The sequence below is a fragment of the Engystomops pustulosus genome, chromosome 6 (genome assembly GCF_040894005.1).
Source record: "Engystomops pustulosus chromosome 6, aEngPut4.maternal, whole genome shotgun sequence".
In the NCBI taxonomy this organism is placed as follows: domain Eukaryota; kingdom Metazoa; phylum Chordata; class Amphibia; order Anura; family Leptodactylidae; genus Engystomops; species Engystomops pustulosus.
The window spans coordinates 78,543,153-78,567,232 of NC_092416.1; the positions used below are offsets into that span (position 1 = coordinate 78,543,153).

The 24,080-nt window shown below is 42.9% G+C and overlaps 1 protein-coding gene across 9 annotated transcripts in view; it reads right to left on the bottom strand.

Annotated features, from left to right (window-relative positions):
* Nucleotides 1-821: 821 nt before the first annotated feature.
* ARHGAP32 (Rho GTPase activating protein 32) overlaps nucleotides 822-24,080 on the bottom strand; it is a 160,173-nt gene continuing 136,914 nt past the window's right edge. For 4 of the 9 annotated variants that reach the window (XM_072156700.1, XM_072156701.1, XM_072156695.1 and 1 more), the window contains 16 exons: nucleotides 24,003-24,080; nucleotides 21,795-21,876; nucleotides 19,296-19,346; nucleotides 18,686-18,760; nucleotides 15,276-15,425; nucleotides 12,890-12,992; nucleotides 12,663-12,807; nucleotides 11,801-11,883; nucleotides 10,243-10,371; nucleotides 9,176-9,321; nucleotides 8,390-8,591; nucleotides 8,125-8,294; nucleotides 7,970-8,044; nucleotides 5,565-7,511; nucleotides 4,446-4,846; nucleotides 822-3,944 (listed from right to left, as the gene is read on the bottom strand). In XM_072156700.1, the coding sequence (XP_072012801.1) occupies nucleotides 1,704-3,944; nucleotides 4,446-4,846; nucleotides 5,565-7,511; nucleotides 7,970-8,044; nucleotides 8,125-8,294; nucleotides 8,390-8,591; nucleotides 9,176-9,321; nucleotides 10,243-10,371; nucleotides 11,801-11,883; nucleotides 12,663-12,807; nucleotides 12,890-12,992; nucleotides 15,276-15,425; nucleotides 18,686-18,760; nucleotides 19,296-19,346; nucleotides 21,795-21,876; nucleotides 24,003-24,080 (6,078 nt within the window). In that variant the 3' untranslated portion in view covers nucleotides 822-1,703. The other 5 variants (XM_072156696.1, XM_072156697.1, XM_072156698.1 and 2 more) reach the window with 5 other exon arrangements.

Sequence of the window (24,080 nt, forward strand, 5' to 3'; positions counted from 1 at the left end):
AGTTTTGGAACTACAAATCTGTCTCTGTGCTTATGAGAACTTCCTTTGCTCTGACTAGTGACCTGAACACCCCTACAATATTGTACCGTAATGTGTGTGTGTGTGTGTCATTTTATATATTTTACACACGCTAAAGGAGGGGTGGTTTTTTTTTTTTTTAATATATATTCACCCTTTAGAGAAACTGCCTAGAAACTGCCCTACCTTCTAGTAGCCGTTTGCCTTCTAATGCTTTCCTTTTTGCCTGCCTCCTTCAGTCCTGCATTCTGGTTGCTGAGATGAATCAGTAGAGTAAAACAGGAAGATAAGCAGGTGGTGAGCAGTGGGGCTATGCACTGTGCTTGCTCCAGTATCTTCTCAGCAATTACAGGAAGCAGCTTCCTCAACAAGCAAGAGCAGAGCTGCTTTCTCATCGTTCTCTGTACTCCCCATCGCCCACTGTCCTGGGAAGAGAGCAGAGTGATGGAATCTGCCTGGCTGACATGTCATAGTAAGTAGTGTGTATAGCAATAACGGTGCATTAGATTATAGGTAACTGAATGGTATGTATGTAATTAAAACTGATTGGGTGGTGCTTGTGTGTGTGACGAGAGCTGCTCTGGCCTAGGTGCACTTAGCTGATGTCACAGCCAAGAGGTACAAGCCTACTTCACAAGAAGCTGTAAAGGAGATTGAAAAATTTTTCATCCAGGTAACTGGAGAGCTACACTTAGTATTGTCTTGTGTATATATTTCTATGAATCCTTCTTGTATGGAAAAATCAGTCTTAATGTAGAGATTGCATTAGTCACTTTGCACATTATGAGGAACACAGCTGCAGGATTTTTCCAAAGACAACAACACATTTATTGTGGATGTAATAACAGCAAAACTCTGCAATGGGGAGAACTTTATTCCAAGAATACAACAAAAATATAGACTTTCTGCAAACCTGGTGCCTAAGAGACATGTACGGATTAAGTGTTGTTTAGACACAGTAAATAATAATGTACAGAACATTGATAAGACTTGTTAGTTATGGCTATGTTACCTTTATATGAGGATAAAAATGGGAGGGGCTCAGTGACATTTATGTTATGGAGCCATTATTAATGGTCACAGGTTTGTCTCGGTAGCTTTTTGGGGCTGGAGCGTACACATATATGGTCACAGCTAGGGTTGTAATGTGGAGACACATGCACGGGGCTTTAGGGACAAACCATAATGTTTCAGAGACTCCATCAATCAAAACGAACCCTTAAAAATAAAATGTAATAAGAGAAGCCACGTCTTAGAGGCAATATAATGGGACGTACACAGCATTAAGGATCATCATTATAAATGCCATGTTTCATATACACAAACAAACCCAATATGGATTAAATAGCGGTTCTTTATTCCTCTGCGTTCCTCCTTACATTTAGGAAGGACACCAATGGGGACGAACGGGTACAGGATTATGACATCACTGTTTACAACATAAAAACAGTCATTCGACGAAGTGCAGAAGTATCATGTCCATGTGTATTGCTAGTTGTGTGTGTATGAAGTTATAGTGTCGTCACTAGGATTTGGTTGCTTTCTTTCATTTTTTTTTTTTTTTTTACATTTTTTTTTTTGTCTTTTGAAAAAATAAAACAGTCCACTGTCCAGCAGGGGTCTGCCTAATAAGAATGAAGTTCTCTTTCCACCTTGGGGTCCTCCCATTATCCCCTGGCAGCACCTTACTCCGCATGGACTTTTGCCTCAGGCCTTTGGAGTGCCAGCTCTGCAGCAAGGAAAGCTCCCTGCCCCAGCGCAGTGGCATAGGCCCGGCCATGTGGAAGGGGGAAGGCATTTGGGTTAGATTGGCTTGTTGATCGATGATGGGGAATGGAATGGTAATCTGACACATTATCATATTGGGACAAAGCGCTTATGGAGCTGTGTAGCTTTCCATGGAGTGTTTGGTAGGGATAGAAGATTGCAGCATCTCTCTCCACAGTCTCTGCGTTGTGACCTCGTAAGCTGTGGCTCCTCTCCGGTTTGGGTGGAGCAGTAGCAAACTGACCCAGATCCTCCCTGTAACAGTCTCTGCTTGAGCTGTCAGATGGTCTTGCAAGTGACCGCTCTTTGTCCTCAGACACTCTCATTTCCTTGTGATTAAGTCTTATTGGTTCCTGGGGATTCACATTGTATTTACTGTTTGAGGACTGATATGTGGCTTCAGAAGGCAGTGGCAATGTTTTGGAGCTGTATTCTCCAGGAGTAAATGTGGGACCATTGCGCCCATCCGACGACTGCCTATGTCCAGTATCCTGCTGTGATAGCGTCCGATGCTCAGAGTTAAAGTCATGCAGTATGCGATTCCTTGTCCCTCCACTCTGCTTCTGGGGTAGGGATGGTCTTTCCTGTGGTCCATTTCCATAAGATGGGGGAGGATGCGGCAGTCGTTCATCAGCCTCTGTTCTTCCAGAGTAGCGGACATCTTTAGATTCCGCAACACTAAGCAGCCCTGGAGTTTTCCCTGGGTCAGACCTACTTCTCAGATGTATGACATCCAGACCTGCCATGTCCTCCACCAAGGATGGGGTGACATTATCATACTGAGACATCACTGGTCCCTTGGATCTTTGTCGTGATCTGTTTTCACGGCGTAAAGACTGTAATCTATATCTATCCATGTCCTCCATATCCCAAGAAATGTGAAGGGGTCTAGGATGTTCAGAGGGTAAAGCAGGGGGGACATCTCTGCTAATAAAGTTGTGCTCGCGCAGACTACCTCTAGGATATGGGGCCAATGCTTGTGATCGATATGTGGACTTGGGCTGCAGTCTTGTAGTATAAGATGCAAAGTCACGACTAGGATAGACATGATACTGACGTAAACGCAATGTGCTGTAAGGGTCCATATCGTAGAAGGTGCCATCTGAAGAGTAATATGTGGTGCTTCCAGAGAAGGGACTGTATCGATAATGTACCCTTCCATTTTCAAAATAAGGCTGTAGCTGAGTGACATGATATTCTGATGAAGAAGTAAAGGGTTGGCATGATTTGTACTGGTAGACTGGGCGTGGGCAGTATGCAGGCTCGTCATCTGGAGGGACCTCTGTCCTTGAAATAGGAACTGTACGCATTGGGGGTGGTGGAGGTTGCATAGGCATATGCAAGGATTGGACCCGTCGTATGGTTGGATATGGTGGGGCCTCCTCTGAATAGGTGCGCATATTTGGACTCAAAGAAGACATATAATCTGTTCGACTCCTTGCACGAGAATGTTGAAGTCCTGGATGCTTGGCCTGGTTGATATAGGTGCCATAAAGTGTAGCATTTGAGGAAGGAGTTTCACAGCGAGACACATATGGTTGTGTTGGCATGTGCAGTGGAGCACTGTCTGCCTTGTAAGACTTGGGGACTACAGATGGTTTAGGATGTACATACGTCTCATATGCCTCATTCAGATTCTCAGGTTCTCCCTGTGAAGGATATGTGTTTCTGAAGGCAAGCTCTGTGTTCTCAGACTTCGTTGAGGGTTGATATGGGTGTCTGTAACCATCTCCAATTTCAAGCTTCTCTTCAGTTTTGGGTTGGGAAGGATAAGGATGTCTGTAGCTGCCACTTTGTTCCATCAAGTTGTCAGGTTTTACATGGGCTGAATAATTGTGCCTTGGCAGGGCATCCTCCAGAGATGATGGCAGGGTGATTGTACTAAGGAATGTGTGGTAATTGCTGGCTGTGATGGCATCATTATAGTTGGAGTGTAGGGCAGTGGCCAGTCGGCTCTCCATGGTTCTGACGGGTGGGGCTGGTGGTCCAGTTGTATGTGTTGGATGGGAAGGAAAAGACTCAGAGCGCTGGTGAAAATGAGGCCTTGGATTGGGTCTGTCAGAGGGAGAGGGTGTAGTAGACACTTCTGCACCGTAATTGGAGCTGGCTTCACATGGCCCAGGAAGGATTGGCTCTTCTGGAGGAATGGATCCTGGGACCTTGAAAACAAACACATTTGCAGTGATTATGCAGAAAAAAAATCCACAAAGGGTAAAGTCTCTGGTGAAAATCTGTGGTATATAATTAACATAATGCAGGATCCCCCCCCCCCCCGGTTATTCGTAGCTTAATATCTGCGATGCACATGGAAAATATCTGCTAAACTTTCTTCATCTTCTGTGTTTTGGCTTACAAATATTAACCGTGAGAAAGTGAGTTCACTTAATGCGTTTTTCGTCCACAGTTAACAGTGACGTAGAAATGTAGTGACTGCAGCTATGAAGTAACTAATAATGAGTATACCTGATAAATTTATATTAAAAAAATATATATTAAAAAAAAAAAACTCCTACGTTCATCGCTGGTGTTAGGTAGGATTGCAGACCTCGTATACATGGTACATATTAGAAATGATGTTTGTAGGGGGCTGTGACTAAATAGAACTAACCACCCAGTGTTGTGCATTCGCAAATCAACCGATACGAGAAAAGATCTTGTACCTGGGATGATGGACTGAGTCCTGGGGTGACAGCAGATGGGCTATCTCCTGGTAGAGCAGTGTGACTTCTTACAGGACTGTACTGGATAGTAGTGATGGAGAAGGAGGATGTGCTGGGGATGGCCGCTGTAGTGAGGATGGGACTGTTCTCTGCAGACATCAGTGGCGGAGATGCTGTATGTGGTGGCAGGTCTGGGGGAGGCTCCTCTTCTGGTGGGGGAGGCAATGGTAACTCCATGAACTGTAGGTAGGGGGGTCTCTTTTGACTCGAGGCTTGTTGTGCAGATTCCGCCAATGCCAAAGCCAATATACGAGCAGCATTTTTGGGAGGAGGAGGAGGGGGAATGAAGGACACGCTGGTAACAGGGACAGGATCCATTGGAGACTCCACAACAGATAATCCTGTTGAATGTAGATAAAAGATAATTTTTTTTAAAGCAAATAGAAAATGTGCCAACAACTTCAATCTTCTACCATATGTTCAATATGATCCAAGTCTCCAGTCTGTTCAGTGGCTGTGACTATAACCTCAATGTCTGCAGCTGTGGGGCTCAGGCCTACATGCCCCACTGTCCAGGGAGATGGGCAGCAAATGCCAGACTGGCACACATAGCATTCTTAAATACTACTACTAAATGTTTATTATTCGTAACAGAACTGGATGGGGTTGTTACCACTATGTTAAAATGGAACACATTAACATTTTAACCTAATGAAACATTTCTGGGCATGCCTAAAAAAGACCATTGATTTTAATGGGTCAGTGTTCAATTCAAGGTCACAAAGATGTGTGTAAGAGCCCCTGCAGGATTATTTTCTTATCTGCTACTGTAATAGACCTCAAGCCAAGGGGGTTTAACATCCCAGAACAAGTGACCCTAAATTACTATACGCAAGACTATGAGGTTTGTCTTTCATTTCAGGATGAAGCCCTTTGATTCGTCATAATAGTTTACATAAGTGAATGCTTGTAATTTGTCTGTGTATCCACTAATGCGACTCAAGGTACAGGAGGTTTTGTCTCTCTCCTCCTGCAGTGTTCTAATAATACAGATACATAACAACTTAATAACTATACACAAAGTAACCTGGCAGGTTTGTTGTGCAGATGACTACATACCTGAGGGTGTAGACATACAGTGGACAGACAAGTTCTCTATTCCTGACAATTCTGTCTTCTCCTGCTGGGATGATCCAGCTACGTGACTGGTGCAGAACTCCTGGGTGCAGCCGTCGGTGAACTGGAGCTCAGTGTTGCTTACAGTATGGGGGATTCCTGGAGAAATATTTTCTGCACTGTTGTCTTTCTCGTATACAGGGCTGGTCCACTGAGAGGTTATAGCAGAGTCCACAGTCCTGGGTGATTCTGTGGATGTTGATGACGAAAAATGTCCAGGGCAAATGTCAACAGATCTGCAGGTGACAGCTGGAATTGTCACCAGTTCTGTAGAGCCAATATCTCTGCACCATACAAGAGTCTGGGGAGCCCCACCACCTGAGCTACTGTCCTTTGACCATACATGTGTCTGGGCCATTCCACTACCCAAATCACTATCCTTGCACCATGCATGAGACTGGGCAGCTCCGGTACCTGAGCTAATGTCTACTGACCATCCTTTAGTCAGGCCCATTCCACTACCTGAATCATTATCCTTTGACCATGTATGAGTCTGGGTAGCTCCACCACCTGAATTACTCTCCTTTAACCATGCATGAGTCTGAGCAGCTCCACTACCCAAATCACTTTCCTTTAACCATGCATGAGTCTGGGTAGCTCCAGCACCTGAATCACTCTCCTTTAACCATGTATGAGCCTGAGCAGCTCCACTACCCGAATCACTTTCATTTAACCATGCATGAGTCTGGGTAGCTCCACCACCTGAATCACTCTCCTTTAACCATGTAGGAGTCTGAGCAGCTCCAATACCCGAATCACTTTCCTTTAACCATGCATGAGTCTGGGTAGCTCCACCACCTGAATCACTCTCCTTTAACCATGTATGAGTCTGAGCAGCTCCAGTACCTGAATCACTCTCCTTTAACCATGTACGAGTCTGAGCAGCTCCAGTACCTGAATCACTCTCCTTTAACCATGTCTGAGCAGCTCCAGTACCTGAATCACTCTCCTTTAACCATGTACGAGTCTGAGCAGCTCCAGTACCTGAATCACTCTCCTTTAGCCACGCATGCGTCTGGACAGCTCCACCACCTGAGATACTGTCTGTTGACCATGCTTGAGTCTGGGCCATTCCATTATCTGAATCATTATCCTTTGACCATGCACGAGTATGGGCCAGTCCACCTCCTGAGCTACTATCCTTTAACCATGCATGAGTCTGGGCCATCCCATTACTTGAAACACTATCCTTTGACCATGTAACAGTCTGGCCCATTCCACCACCTGAATCACTATCCTTGCACCAAGCAAAAGTGGGGACACCACCACCATTTCCTGGCATGCTTCCCATCATATCTGAAACCCGGCTTGGCAGTGAGACAGTGACTGGTTCTGAAATAGTCAATGGTGGAGACTTGATGGCTTTGCGGCCCACTTTTGGCGAGAAGGCTTGCACAACCTTTTCTGCAAAGGATGGGGCTTTTGGAATCTTCTCAGCACTAGGACTACGGTCAGGTGTCAAGAAGGGGCTAGTAATGCGCTCCTGGTAGGGGGACATGGGTTCAGAACTGTAGCCACTTGCTGTGGGTTGCGTTCCACCTAGAACCCTTTCTTTGCTGTTGCTCAGTGAGGAGCATAAGAGGAAAGGATTGTGACTATCCTGACCTTCAATGTCTTGTTTGGGTGGGCTGCACTGAAAAGACATTGGGTCAAAATCTAAACTAGCTACTCCAATATCTGGGGGACTTAGATCCTCGTCTTCTTGAGACCGTATAGATAACATGGCGGGTACGTGAATCAATCCCTCATCCACATCACTGTCTTGATCATGAGGCAGATTATCGTAGGAGTTGCAACGATTGCAGCTGTCCAGTAAATCCCCGTTATATGAAGCAGAAAGAGCATCACTACTAGAGCGTGGCCGCCGAGGACGAAAAAGCTTGGACTCCACTGCAAAAAGAGGACACAATCACAGTAAAACTGGTCGTTATCAACGTTATCAGGCCACAGGATTGTTGCAGCTGGGACCATTATTGGGGCATTGAAAATTTCAGAACAATACAAGTAATAATATATCTTGTCATTAAGTTTTATCCTAGATTTACTCTGTATATGTGTACATTTAGAACAGTCAAAGGAATATACAATCGTAGGGTGAGCACCATCAAGAGAAACCAACACAAACTTATAGACTGAATGACTATGAGGTCTAGTTGCAGGTGACCACCTATACAACAAACATACAGCCAGCAATATTCAACATCTGTAAAGTATATAAAGGGTAATGTGGGTTTTATTTTATCCAAAATACAGTGGACCTAAAAACTTTCCGTATCTATGATGTAACTGCACATTAACCAAACTCATTCCAGTACAAGTACATTTCAAGCAAAGTGAGATTAACATACCATCAGCAGCGTGCAGAGAACTCAGTGACTCTTCACTTTTAGCAGAGCGCATGGTCCCTGTGTCTCCTCTCCCACCTTAAGAGATGAAAATTCACAATCAATAGAAGTCTTCCCTCGTATATCCAAGATTTTAGATCTATATAACTGTTCCTCACCTGCTAACGCCATGGCTTTCATCTCAGATGGTTCACTTGGGTTTCGGGTTAGCTTCCTCTTAGACATCGCAGACGATGATGATGATGATGAAGACGATGACTTTCCCAGGTTGAAGAAAGATCGCCAGCTGCCCACTGGAGACTTCTTCATCTTGGGAGGTGGCCTTTTCCTTACAGAACAAATAAAGCCAAGGTAACTAAATGACTGAAACTATGACCAGGTTACAGTCTCATTTGGGTTGGTGCTCATCCTCTGTGTTCTCACCTCTCCGATGGAAAATCAATGACTGTGTGAAACTTGCCCTGCAAAGCAGCTGGTCCTTCTCCCACTTCTATGTATTTACTATCGGCCACAACGGGGGAGTTGATTTGAGCCTGTGTCCGTGCTTGTGCCTCTTCAAGGCTAAGCAGCTTTGTGGAAGGTGATGACACAAGGAGAGACTTTGGTCGGGACAGAGAAGTATGGCCTAATGAGGAAAGATGAGGTTAGATTCAGATATCTGAGGCCATTGAAATCCTATACTTTGGCTGCTTTAGGGCATAGCTATAGCCTTAGATTTATTTTCATTGCCAATACCATTAAGAAATAAGTCTCCAGAACTTGTAGTATGCATTTGGTAAAAGCAAATAACTTTATTTATGTCAGTATAAAATGCATTATTCAGACTTGCCTGTGGTTTCAGTGCGGACTCCATTTTCCATTTTATATGGACACAAATAAAGTTACTTAATTTTACCACATACCACCCATGAGTGCTGGAGACATCTTTCGTTTGGATCACATGTGCCACGTCTCAGGTTGCCCCGTGCACTGCTAGAAGTGGAGGAGCAGTATTTATAACTGAGTTAGCTGCCATATCCTGTTTGTTTTCTAAACGTTTCTGTACATGTGGTACATCTGAAAAACGCCTGATATAACATACTACATGTATGATCACAATGTGATACATTTCTCTTAACATGGATTTAAGGGCAGGGTTAAAAGTTAGTTTCCTCTTCCCTCCATTTACAAAACCGTATGAAACTAGAATAATTATCCTATATTCATCACCTGCTCCTTCGCGGATTACGGAGCTCAGTTTGGGGCTGAAGAGGACCTCTACATGGTTCAGGATAAACTCTACCACCACAGACTGGATGCGTACTTCCATGAAGGCTGCTGTTCCACTGAAACATGCTGATTCAATCTGTTTTGATCTAAAAAAAAAAAAAAAAATAATGAATAAAATCAAAAAAAGAAAGAAAGAAAAAGAACAATCATAAATACAAAAAGAAAGCAGTCTTCACAGAACATGACATATAGGGGATCATATTTATTTATTTTTGGAGAAAAGAATATATTTCATGTACAGGCAGTCCCCGGGTTACATACAAGATAGGGTCTGGAGGTTTGTTCTTAAGTTGAATTTGTATGTAAGTCGAAACTGTATATTTTATAATGGAAGTTCTAGACAATTTTTTTTATTTTGCCCCAGTGACAATTGGAGTTTCAAAATTTTTGGTGTAATTGGACCAAGAATTATCAATAAAGCTTCATTACAGACATCTTACAGCTGATCATTGCAGTCTGGGACTATAGTAAAGCATCCAGAGAGCTTCACCAGAGGTCACAGTGGGCAGAGGGGTCCGTCTGTAACTATGGGTTGTCTGTAAGTCGGGTGTCCTTAAGTAGGCGACCGCCTGTACTATCTATTCCCTAGTATATAACCTCATAATCTGCATCAATCTTTGGATAAAAAACTACATCTAAGTTTTCCAGAATGTGAAGAAAACCACCCCAGCACAGATCTAATTATCAGCCATTTATTTCTTGGCAGGGCATGGATCCGCTGTGTGGTGGGTTCTAAACAGTAATGACTTTCATCCCTGCTCATAACCACATCTCCCCATTATTTGGCAGACTGACACAAGATGCTACTTGTAATGGATCATCAGCAATAGTGGAGGAGGTGTTGCTACTGAAAACCCGGCCTGAACTGTCACCAGAAATGGAGAAACTTTACCAGGAGACAGGGCCTGTTTAAGATAATCGTTTTAAATAGAGAAACAAAGAAGAGAGTGAAAGAAAAAGGTTCTGAGACGAGGAAGGATCCATTTAAATCCTGTCATGTACCATACCCGAAAGGAATGGTCCCATACCGGAGGAGGTTTGGTGCCCACACGATGGCCAAGTTCTTGGTGTGCATATTGGTGATGGAGCAGTAGGTTGCCAGTCGGGAAAGGTGACGCATGAGAAACTCAAGGGTCCTGCAAGTAATACAAGTGACCAACATGTGAGCCTCAAATACATTATCCCAGAGACATAGGCTGTTTATATGTCTATCAATAGTTAAGAATAACATTATCCTTGATGACTCTTAAGGTTTTTTTATGCAGCATTCCACAGGATCACATTAGAGGATAACACTTTTAAAGAACAAAAAGTAAAACTGTCTCCTGTCACAGCTTATCTACTCCCCTCCCTGCACAATGCACACCTAGGAAACTTGCCATAGACCTAAACAGGTCAGCTCCAGTACATTCGCATGAAGATGCTGTAAAGTAATACTGTTACTAGAGCTCAGACAAATAAAATAAATCTACAATAAAAATAAATCTGCAGTAAGAAAATAACAAACTCACTTGAAAAAAAGTGATATTTCATTAGCTAGTTTTAATACTTTAAAAAGAAGATTGACAATACATTCCCTTTAACACCCACATTATTGAGGTAACAAACAGACCATCATATACCCCACCCCATCTGATGATATAAGGTGTATGTGGTCTCATTGGTAGACACTTGAAGAAAGATCTTTTTTTGTGGTTAGCCAAAGTCAGAGATGCTTATTACGCCTCTCCTAAACTCAATAAACCGGCACATGCTGAAGGGGTTGACCTTGTGTCTTTAGTAATGTGTGTGTAAGTGTGTGGGATGGGGTATTACCTCATTTCCAATATACATCTATTAAATCACTTCCTTTATATGTAAAGAAAACCTCCCTGGTCCACAAATGTCCAAAACTGGAAAGAGACGGAGACGGAAGGTCGTGCGATCTCTAACGTTACATGACAAATCTACCTTTCAGGACCTTAAGCTTGTATTCATGAATAAAGTCATAAGGTCCAGGAAGTAGATTGGTTATGGACAGTTAGAGGTCCTCCATCTCTCCTCCATTTTATGGACAAGAATGTCTGGCCAATGAGGTAAAAGGCATTTCTGTAACAGGGACTCTACTTTATATTTCAAGAAAGTATATTTATATTTCAAAATATTTAATAAAATGTGTATTGTTGGTACCCCCCCCCACACACACACACATTACAAAAAACAGTTTAAGAGGTCAGACAGTCTACATGTAGGGTATGTCAATAATGAGGTGAATTCATCTAACCAGTCAAAGGAATTATAGCTGTATTTCTAGAGAACAATGTAGTCACAACATCTCCTGACAGACACTGTATGGAGACATGTCCTTTCCTGACGCTCCCCTACCCCACATTCCTTCACGCTGAGGGGCCGGCCAACACACGGGAAGGGGCTCAGGTTGTTAGCAGAATCTCTGCCATTATCAATTACTTTATTCTAGAAACTGTATATGTTAGTAACTTATGGTAAACTGTCCAGTATGCTAAAGGATGGCATCAGGACAATTTGAATCCCGCCAACATATGGGGTATAAGAAAAAAAACTGACCGATAATGCGGAGGAGGAAGCTGCTGGATGACATCGTGGATTTTCACTAGTCTCTCTTCGTCTGTTGCAGCAGAGACAGCATCCTGTAATGCATGACATACGAAAAAAGGAAAAGGAAAAAAAATGTTAACTTTAAAGTAACACTTAACTAACTTACTAACAAAACAGTAAACTAGACAAGCCCTTTAGTTGCTGTAGACACTTTGCAGCACAATTGCACCGTTATGCAGATTAGCACAAATGCAACAGGACTGACATAGGCTGAAATTGCTGCGGGCTAGCCACAGTGGAACCTTTTGTGGCAAGGATAGTAACAAATCAAGGAACTTAGTTTACGATCCAAAGTACTGCTGCAGTTTCAGGCTACAGAATTCAACCTTTTGCAGATAATGCAATGGATGTGCTTCTCTAAGGTTTAATGTATTATCCTTACACCAAAGCCAGCCCGGTTTGTGGCACATTTTTGCACATGTTTATGGCAGGGAGGAGAAAGGAAGGGGGGCAGCGAGGGCTGCTCAGCTCTCCATAGGGAGCTGACCAGGCAGGAATAGGACCTGCCATAGCTATAGTGGTAGTGTGTCTTAGTGCGACTTGGTATGCGCACCGCACTATGCACCTCTATAGCTAGATAGATGTTTTTGTGGCTAGCTCACAGCTGCCATATACAGTTGTGTGCATGTGGCTTTATACATATATGAAAAGTGTCTCCAGCAACTGCAACTTTTCCCATTGCAGGCTGAACCTGAAGGATGCCCACACAGCATAAATAACATGAGGTTGTACTTGTTTCATTAGGTCTCTCTTATTGATGTTTTACCATTTCTGTAACAAGTAGAAGCACCAGAATTTGCTGAATACTTACAGAGAACTTCTCATACAGCTGGTAGGTGAGGAGAGGATTGGGCAGCTCGCGGAAGTAGAGCTTACAGAGGGAGCCCACACAGTGAATATCCTGGATGTAGACGTCTTTAGTCAGGTCTGGGATCTGCTCTGAATCAAACTCATGTCTAGCAAGGAGAAGCACAGTCGAAAATGTATCACCTGTATATTCCACCATTTTCCCCACATTCTAGAGTTAGAAGAACTGACCGTAATTTCTGAATATTAGAGGCAATCCCAGAAAGACGATAGATTCCATCCACAATTCCATGCTTCTCTATAAATTCTGTGCAACTCCGGAGGACCTGGGGGACTTAACAGGGAAGAGTAGGAGGAGGACATTAAAAGGCAGACATGATCTTCATAAAAGTGAGCACTCAATGAAATCATTAAGAGGATAATCGTCTTATTCACTCTTCCTTCATCTCTGTAGGTCTTGAAGGAACACTTATTCTATGTCCTACACATATATCCCTGGAGGCAGTCATTTTTCAGACACATTAACAGCAGGTGACCCTTAGATATTGTAAGCACGTGTTTCTTTACAGTGGCTATGGCTTGGGGGCTTCTCAAACAAAAAATAAAAGGATATTACTGCCCTGTCTGCAATGGAGGCAAAGCAAGTGTCACTGCTATCTCAATTCTTTAAAGAAAATGTCTTCTGTCTGTATACAAGCTGCTAAAATGTAGTAATTTAGGTAGTATGGAGTCTGGATGCAAATTTTGTAATTATATACACTTAATATATACAGGCAGTCCCCAGGTTACATACAAGTTAGGGTCTGTAGGTTTGTTCTTAAGTAGAATTTGTATGTAAGTCGGAACTGTATATATTATCACTGTAATCCCAGCCAGAACTTTTTTGGTCTCTGTGACAAATGGATTTTAAAAATGTTGGATTGTCATAAGAACCAGGATTAACACTAAAGCTTCATTACAGACACATTTGATAACTGTTACAGCTGATCATTGTAGCCTAGGAATAAAGTACAATAAATTACCAATATCCAGAGGTCCGTTTGTAACTAGGGGTCGTATGTAAGTCGAGTGTTCTTAAGTAGGGGACCGCCTGTACACTTATATATGTATATAATAATATACACTAAATACAAGTACTGTATAAGCTTTCCTGACATTCGCATTTTCAAATATGAATAACCACCTCATCTACAGATGCCTACATTTCTTGACTACATAAGACATTCTGAGAACATTCTCTATCTGTATATTCCAGCCCCAGCTGTGACTTTATGAACTTTTATGGCTGCCATCCACAGGTGACAGTGCACATAACATGCCTGAACCTTTCCTATAACCCCCCTAAGGATAGACCTGCCCCCTCCTAGTGTCAGCAGCTGGGCTCCAGCGTGGTAAACAAACCCTCATTGCTATTACCCTAGGAATGCTGTAGTACGGGAGAGAATCCATCTCTAGCCTGACAATGCTGGTGACAGGAGGAGACTCTCTTCTTCCAGGTGTAACTCCCACACCTGGTTTCAGGTTTACTGCATGTTCCTACTGAAAGCATCCAGCGATTCTTCCCAGGGGTCACACCCTGTCCCAGGGTGCTCTGCCCTATAATTACACCATACATGTGCAGCTCTATGTGTTCACGGCTTATCACTCTTCTTTCATAGTTCTAGTAATAAAAAATCTCAGAAAACCTGACAGCTACCACTATCACCATGTCCTATCCATCTATGAGGGGTGAATAATACTAAATCATATACAAAGGTCTCTCAGACAGAGAAGTTCATTAAATCTAACCAGTCTTTATTATTTGTAATTAAAGTGACTATTTATTGTGTGACTTATTCTGAATCCACTTAGTGAATCAGCTGCCAACACCTCGGGGTGTGCGGAATTCCATTACCTGATTATCCTTACTCCACTGTCCCTTGCATGGAGAATGCTGCCCCTCCCCCTCCTCTTGTCTGATACTAGGCTTCTAGCTCATCTTACATACATTTTTTGCACTGTATCTAAAGACTTAACCTCTTTACATCACCTCTGCAACCGCTGAACTATTTCCTCAAAGTTTACCAAGTGGATCTTTTTTATAGTCCATAAGATATACAGTAATAAAGAAATACATCCAGATGGCTGCAGCAATAAAACCAACAAAAGCCATGTAAAAAGCTTAACATGTATTGTGGAATCGTATACAATGAAATAGACACAGTCCTTCGTTTTCAAGATTCTGCTACAAAGACAACCAAATGCTTTCAAACTCCTGCTCACAAAGCTTGAGGAACCATCACCAAGAGATCTCTGATCCATACACCATGTATGTACATGGCCATATAATGTAGGAATATAATTCCAGTCCAGTCACATATTAAGAAAACGGCAGCACTATACATACTGTACCAGATCTATTCTTTTCTTGTAGATTCTACTGAACTGTGACTGAATGTATAGGTTTTGTAGGTATGAGCTGGTAAAACGAGTGCTGTCCTGATGCCTAAACTCACAACATTCCAACCCAACCTGTTCATCGTGTATCTTGTACAGTAGAGTGGAGGGGGCCTGAATGTGTATACCCCCTCCTTCACAGATTTCCATAATGCCCTAAACATGGGACTGAAGCCCTTACCATCCTGGCCAGAGTTCAGCAGATGCTCTCCAAGGTCGCAGCCGAACACACGTTCCCTTAGGATCCCTCGCTGCTTCAGCTTCTGTTTGCTGGGTCTGGACTTCATGAAGGTCCTGAGGAATGTGATGAGCTTGCCGTGTTTCCGGGACACTGCACACAAAGTATGAAATCCACTTTAGTTTAAAAAAAAAATACACACAATTGTCCTCAACTGCTACAGACATAGACAGACATTGTGCAGATGAATGGACAACAACCCCCATTATGGAACACTTCATAATGAGTCAATGATTCCAGAGCAGAGTCTCCCGTGCTTCTCAATCAGGGACATCTCTGATGGGCACACACAGGAGGAGCCACACATGGAGGAGGACAACCCGCCATTCAGAGCTTTACATTCATGACCCAAATCTCAACTAGTGTACAATTCACAGAGAAGAGGAGGCAACCAGAGCATGTCACTACCAATTACTATAATGAAGAGACCAACACAACCAAGTCATTAACACTTATTGTAGTGCCATGACATAGACAGGCGCTCAGGGAGGAACAGATCTCTCATCTCTCAATAATTAATAGCCAGATTCTTCACAGCATATATGGGATTTGAATATGTTAAAATATGTTACTACCTATACTACAAAAAAAAAAAAAAAACTGTAAACAACGTATATAATATACCCGGATTAATGAGCCAGTCGCCTGAAGCTTCCAATTGAAGGTCACAGCCCTATTCCTATGTGTAGTGCAGATCTATTTAGTTATCTAAAGCTGCAGATTTGGGCGTTTAGATAGTTCTTTTTTAACATGATCAGGTAAGTGCCCTCAGTACTCCGCATGACATCTGCATCCTCCTCCTGGGCCTATGACGTTATCTCCTTGTTAATCTCTGTGGGTTGTTTTCTGCAGAATGTGTAATTAGGCTTAATGCTCTCGTCCTTGGTGCTTATGTATATACTCCTGCCCGTCACCTGACCATAAAGATTAGGTAGCCGCTTACAAAACACAGTGGCTGAAGCTCACTTCTCTATCCCATAGACATTCTGCCTGAGACATTCTGCTAATGCAATGTGAATGTAGAAATAATTATTGGTTTGGATCCAAACAAAATCTCTTTATTTAACCCTTAAAAAAAATAAATCTGCTGCACACAGGAAACATTCATACACAACATTATGACAGAACATGTTCTGGGATTGTGTTGATGTCCCTCCAATATCTTTGCCAACAGCTGCCATGATAGAAGCTTGGCAGGAGCTGGCACGGTCTCCTTCCACTATACTTCTGGAATCTTGCCCAGTGTCTGGAAACACAGAAACTCCCTCTGTACAATAATCTCATTTAGATTCAGGTGTCACAGAGCAATAGTATGGTGTAGTATTGAGGGCACTTTCCACAGCCACAATTACACACAGTGGCTTCACTGAAAGTGAGATACAGGAATAGATTTATACCTGGAAGAACCAAGGTCATGAACCTAGGTCTCCCTAGGATGGCATTGCCCACATCTCTCCAAGTCCAGTCACTGTATACACCACCTGGACTCTAAAAGTGACACTTCTATCCACCAAACTCAACAGCTTTCAAATGCAATGGATTAAAGGAAAAATTTAGATGGACACTGGACACAAACATTGTCTTAAAGGAGTCATGATGGCTCCTCCCTCCTAGGTATAAGCTTGCACCAGATATTATGGCCCTAATCTATGTATAGCACATATACATATGCTGGAGCGTGAAGCAGAACCAGCTTTTGGCAAGTACACAAGATCCAGATCATTAAAAAAACAAATCCCCCTTGTCTGCTCACATCCCCAGCCGCTTAGCGAGTTCTATTTATTTTCAACAAAGACAAGAAGAAAGGGAAAAGTTCCTGGAGATCATCATCATACATATGGGATTGCGTTCTTACCTGGTTCTTTGTGAGCCGATTCTCACAGGTGTACAGCAGACATTCACCATTGGCTTTGTCCAGTCATTCACTTACAGGACCACTCTTCGCAGACCCGTCAATAACCGAGGAACTTACACTAAACTCTACTACTCATAAGAGCTCCTGGACCCTGTCCCCGTATCCCTGCACAGCGGCTGCGATCACTTGCACAGCATTTTCCTGTTTCTCCACTCAGGTAAATGCTCCTCCTCAGCTCTCCTCCAGGCACACCTCTGTCTCAGGCTCCTGCCTTTCTTTAGTCTTTTTTCACCAGGTGCAATGTCTGGAACCACCCCCACCCTAGTCTTGTCTGGCACTGTTCTCCCTGCACACCCCACCCACTCTTCTAGCATGGAAATAACACAGAGGACCACTGTATCATCAATGTTTTATGGAGTGAAGACAGGGGCTCAAATGAGTCAGTGCCTCCTGTGTATTGTTCTGGCACAAGATACCAGACTTTCCTAGTACTAATGTATAGTACTTGTAGCTTTTAAGCCAATCAATGTATCCCTTAAATTACCCAAATACATCCTGAATTAAACCTACAAGGTCAAAGGACAAGGTTCCCATTACGCTCTCTGTTCTTCTAACAGGGTCGTCTTGTCTCTCCTGTCTATCCTCTCTCTATCCCTGGATAGTACAGCTTTGGTGCTGTAGACAAAGATCTCAAGTTTATTCAGAGTATCCAGAAGAGTTAAGATACAAATTCCACTTCTGAACCAGTATAACAGATATAGTGATCACTAAACCGATAATCATTAGAAGGAACACAACCCATTAATTACTAGAACTACTGACGACAGGAATGAATCGTGTGACCTAATTTTATGAATAATTCAGACACCAGCTCGGCTCATGGCTCTATACTCTACATTACATGTATGAGACAATTCCAGAGCAGAACACAAATAGGGAATAGACAGACATCTTTATTATACCAACCACAAGAAAGGACAGCGCAAAGCCCACATACATGTAGCAGCTGGCCAGGGACCTGCTGTCCTTGGCTACTTGTTAGTAGAAAGTTCTAGATCTAGACTATACCTGTGTTAGAAATTCAGTCCCTGCCCAGAGTCCTGTAGGGTATAGGTCACTCTAGTTCTCCAAATGTACAATCCATCAAATCCAGTGTGATGTACCATCAAATCTGATGAATGCATCCCCAGCTGACAGAAATCCTGTCAACTCGCTAATACACTTGCATGCTTGGCCATGTGTTGTCCATAGGAAGTGGGCAGCCTTGACGGGATCCCCTGACTCCTACCCACCAGGCCACATTGGGAAGGTTAATATCATTAGTTACACTTTAGGACTTCTAAAGATGGGAGAAGACAGCTGGGTGCAATGGTTTTTTACTATTACACCCGATTTAGCGAGAGGCATAAATGATATTTCTAGCGCTAGAGGAACCCCTCAGGACTCTCTGACACAGGAGCTGGTTGTAGAAATACATGAAAATACATGAAAGTTATACCTGAGCTGAGCTTGTAGGGGCTGGGTACCTCAGAAACGCATGCTGGCCCTGGCCTTACACTATCCATTTCCAAATCTGCAATTGTTTGGGGAAGCGAGAAGTAACACAAAATTATGAAGGACAATGAAAATGGATAATAGCAGAGAAACAGACTGAGAACATCAAAATGATGTGTTTGGGACAACCTGGTCATGCGTGACCCCGAATAATAGTTATCATCAACGTGGGAACTTTATCAGATGATCTGACTAGTGATGTCTGGATGATAATCCTTACATATATGTGAGTGATGGTGTATTCACCTCTGCAGAATGTCAGATATGAGCCTTAACCTGATGTACAATGCTGCTGGGTAATGGTACTGCTGCATCAATGCCTGGCAGCGTCTATAAAGCTATGAGGAACAATCTACACAGCACTAACAGAAACTGCAACAGTTCTGGATTCTGGATGTAATGGGAAATTACACAAAATAAATCCCAGTTCTCAATCCTACCTCTTAATGCCCCCTCTATGTGTAGTAGCCTGCAGCAGACCTTACCCTGTATTCTGTAGCACATGCATTATAGAAATAAAGGGAAGGGGAGAGAGAGAAGACATGGAACCGTACAGGGGGGGAAGTAGCTCCAGGACGCCGGCCTCATTCCGTGTGCAGGGGAGACTGGAGGGAACAGATCACAACAAAGGATTAAAAAGCAAACAAGCAAAGCAGAACTTTACTCTTTCCTATTGTAGTTTACCCTTAGAACCAGTTCATTTACCAAGGTTAATATAAAGACATGAAACAAGCCCCAAGAGAAACATTGCTCTACAGACAACACAGATGGACGTGGACGACACTGGTCAGACGCAAATCTACAAAACAAAGACACCACAAATATGTCCTTCGAGCAAGGGCTGGAGCAGAACACAACCTGCTCCATTGCTCCTATGTTAGTACAATGAGATGGAACAAGACTGGATGAGAACACGACACATGCCAGGGCTATGAACAAACTACTGCTGAGGTCGGCATCAGCATAAACAAGCAAAAGGTAGCCGGCAGCCTCTGCGTCCTATAATCACATGGATACCTGTGCTGCCCCCTTATATGTCACCCAGATGTATAGCTGCAATGTGAACGTACAAGTGTCCAAGGGAAGCACAAAGGACACTGCTGATGTCAATACATCTTAGTAGAAGAGATTGCACAACATGTGGCCAGGATTTGTATTTTACTAGTAGTCACACAGTCCGGTGTCTGCCATTTTCTCTTCCGTCATCTGCCTTTGGGGCTTCCATTGCACATTTCCCTACATTTAGCAGTGTCCTCCTCGGCTGCCACTTGCTATATAAAGCTACCCCATCAACCCCACCCCTACTGTTACCCTTGATCACTGCAAATCTTTCATCTACTATAAAGGGGAAGGTTGTATTTACTGCTCTTTAGTTTCTGACAATTTTTATATATGGGAAATTACACCATTTGGCTTCATTAATCCCCTGCAGCTGGCCCTCCATTATTGTGCAGTCCTCAGCTAATAGCAGAAAATAGCTGGGAATGACCAACGAGCCAATCGCAGGCTGAGGCAGGTCATTGTTGCAGGTATTGATTGGCTACTTGATTGGGTCATTCCCAGCCATTCAATCTTGTGCTAGGGAAATTCTGGAAAATTCCATGAGAGGCGAGGGCAAGCAAAAGAAGGGTATACAGTGTATTTAACTTGCACTGGTGCCTGGTTTCAGCTTCCTGGCCACCAACTGTTCACGAGGGCTCCCAAATGGGCCAAGTGTCAGAAGTTAAAGTGGCCCAGGGAAACAGATGGCAGCCATGACAGTAAAGGATAGAACACTATTTTTTACCCCCCTTAAACCCTATTAAATTAAGAATATGGACTAGTTAGCACATTGCAAATACGCTCTTCAACCTGAAATTCACATTTTAACTACTATGCAAATTTCTTTTGCACTGTAGGTAGGGATTCACTTGCCCGTGGATTAGCTGTCACAGCTCATTGTCTCCCAGTGCCGCCTTCTCCCTTACTCCTTATCCAAAATTCTGTGCATGAACCATTAATCCAATTATTGTCACATCTGTGGCATAATGTATACAGCCTTTTAAGAAGCAAGGCTGATCTGCCCATGTACGTATTGCACATATGTGGGATTGCACATATGTTTTTGGTCACTATATTATAAATGGGTTCACATCCTGCAACACTGCAATCTAATGGAAAATCTCAGCAGATAAATGTGAGGCTGCTACCCACCAACAATGTGGGAACACAGCCTAACCAGAAATGTTTCTCTGACATCATAATACTGTTGTACAGTTTTCTGTGTCAGTCTTCATCTGACAAAAAAACAAATAAATGGCATTTCTGCTGCATCTTACAACAAGCCCCCACCAATAAGCCACACTCTTTCTCCCAAGCTTTACACATTCCAACAAGGAGCAGAAGGCATTTGGTCCCATTTTTAGAGGGGGTGGTTTGGAGGGTATTTGCCATTTTTTCAAGGCTACTATTATATCTATAAAGTTCACAGCAATGTTGGGACTTGCATTTCTCTGTTGCTTTAGAAAAAGCCCCATTCTCTGTAATGCCATCAACAGAGCTCAAAATACCCCACTGGGGATCCATTGGACTTTAGTTATGGGCTTTCTTCCATAGTTCATTGCAGAGATGAATGGAGACTCCAATCCAGATGTGGACTAAACGTCACAGGGTTTGAGCTCCCTTTCTTCTCCCTCTGTCAAATACAATCACTTCTTTGTAACTGAATAAGTAGGAACAGTATGTTATTCCCTATATTTGCCTAAATCTAATACCCATCTAGTGTAATGTGGATCAATATCTGCTATATTACACATGTCACATGGGCTGAATGTAGGACACACCGCAAGATGATGTTTGTAAATTGTTAGGACTGTAATAACTGTAGTAACAACACACAACATCACACAACACCACAAACATACATGACTTGCGGTGACAGATCTGCTACATCCTGAAACTTAGGAGTATAGGGCACCAACCGGCCGAAGACAGGACAGTGATGGACATGTTATAGAGGAGGTACATACATGTGTTAATTCAGACCACATGTTTATAATACATCCATTTCTCACCTGGTTTTGGGACAGAGTTGGTCATGGACTGGGGTACTTTGTCATTTATTAATTCCACACATTCACTGGGGAAAAAACCAACCTGTGCATAAAGAAAAAACTCATGTAAGGTTATACGTATACACACACACATATATATATGAATAAAACAGGCCTGGTTAAGTAATCTAAACCCCACCTCCAAGTTGCAGCTGCTCCACTAAATGGTTGAGGTACATCTGAACTATTAACTTCTAATAGTAACAACCAGAAAAATAGCCAGTTCAGCAGTACCCTATACTACAACATACAAGATCTGTACAGTACATATATAACGTATGCAGACATTTCATCATAAGAATAGTGAGTGCAGCTGTGAAGTAGAATACAGAATGCATCTCTGGATCACTAGCAGATAAGATATGTAAGATATATACACAATGATGCAGGAATATTACTCAGGTTAGTACTCAGACTGTAAGCTGTTTCGAGCAGGGCCCTATTTCCTATCGTTTCAGCTAACAATGTAATTGCTCTGTAATGTCTTGTTCGTATATGTACCCCATGATCTGTAAAGCACTGCGGAATAGATTGGTGCTATATTATTATTACAGGATAAGGGCTCATGTACATGACCATATTTTTGGGCCATGAGCCCAAAAATAGACTTCACTATGCACAATCACGATAAGGCGAGGCACAATGTATGCACCTATTTGCGGCCCGTAAGAATAGTGAGTGCAACTTTAAAGTATAATACAGATAATATAATTCAGGATCATTACAGGATAAGTAGTGTAATGTATGTACACTTCTCTAGCAGAATAGGGAATTCAGCAATGAAGTATAATACTTAGTATACACTCACGCGCCACTTTATTAGGTACACCTGTCCAACTGCTCGTTAACACTTAATTTCTAATCAGCCAATCACATGGCGGCAACTCGGTGCATTTAGGCATGTAGACATGGTCAAGACAATCTCCTGCAGTTCAAACCGAGCATCAGTATGGGGAAGAAAGGTGATTTGAGTGCCTTTGAACGTGGCATGGTTGTTGGTGCCAGAAGGGCTGGTCTGAGTATTTCAGAAACTGCTGATCTACTGGGATTTTCACGCACAACCATCTCTAGGGTTTACAGAGAATGGTCCAAAAAAGAAAAAACATCCAGTGAGCGGCAGTTCTGTGGGCTGAAATGCCTTGTTGATGCCAGAGGTCAGAGGAGAATGGGCAGACTGCTTCGAGCTGATAGAAAGGCAACAGTGACTCAAATCGCCACCCGTTACAACCAAGATAGGCAGAAGAGCATCTCTGAACGCACAGTACGTCGAACTTTGAGGCAGATGGGCTACAGCAGCAGAAGACCACACTGGGTGCCACTCCTTTCAGCTAAGAACAGGAAACTGAGGCTACAATTTGCACAAGCTCATCGAAATTGGACAGTAGAAGATTGGAAAAACGTTGCCTGGTCTGATGAGTCTCGATTTCTGATGCGACATTCGGATGGTAGGGTCAGAATTTGGCGTCAACAACATGAAAGCATGGATCCATCCTGCCTTGTATCAACGGTTCAGGCTGGTGGTGGGGGTGTCATGGTGTGGGGAATATTTTCTTGGCACTCTTTGGGCCCCTTGGTACCAATTGAGCTTCGTTGCAACGCCACAGCCTACCTGAGTATTGTTGCTGACCATGTCCATCCCTTTATGACCACAATGTACCCAACATCTGATGGCTACTTTCAGCAGGATAATGCGCCATGTCATAAAGCTGGAATCATCTCAGACTGGTTTCTTGAACATGACAATGAGTTCACTGTACTCAAATGGCCTCCACAGTCACCAGATCTCAATCCAATAGAGCATCTTTGGGATGTGGTGGAATGGGAGATTCGCATCATGGATGTGCAGCCGACAAATCTGCGGCAACTGTGTGATGCCATCATGTCAATATGGACCAAAATCTCTGAGGAATGCTTCCAGCACCTTGTTGAATCTATGCCACGAAGAATTGAGGCAGTTCTGAAGGCAAAAGGGGGTCCAACCCGTTACTAGAGTGGTGTACCTAATAAAGTGGCCGGTGAGTGTATATATTATATAACTTGAATCACTCCAGGATAAGTAATGTCTCAAGTATTTTGTCAATTATGTAAAATTCTAGAAATAACTTTGGAAACAAATTATGAAATGATGATGACTGGAAATTGAACATGTAGATGTAGAGGTTTCATTACCTGGAATCCATGCTTTCCCCTCCACCATGTTGTCAGTTCTTTTGGTGGCATATCAATAACAGAAACAATGTCACCAAC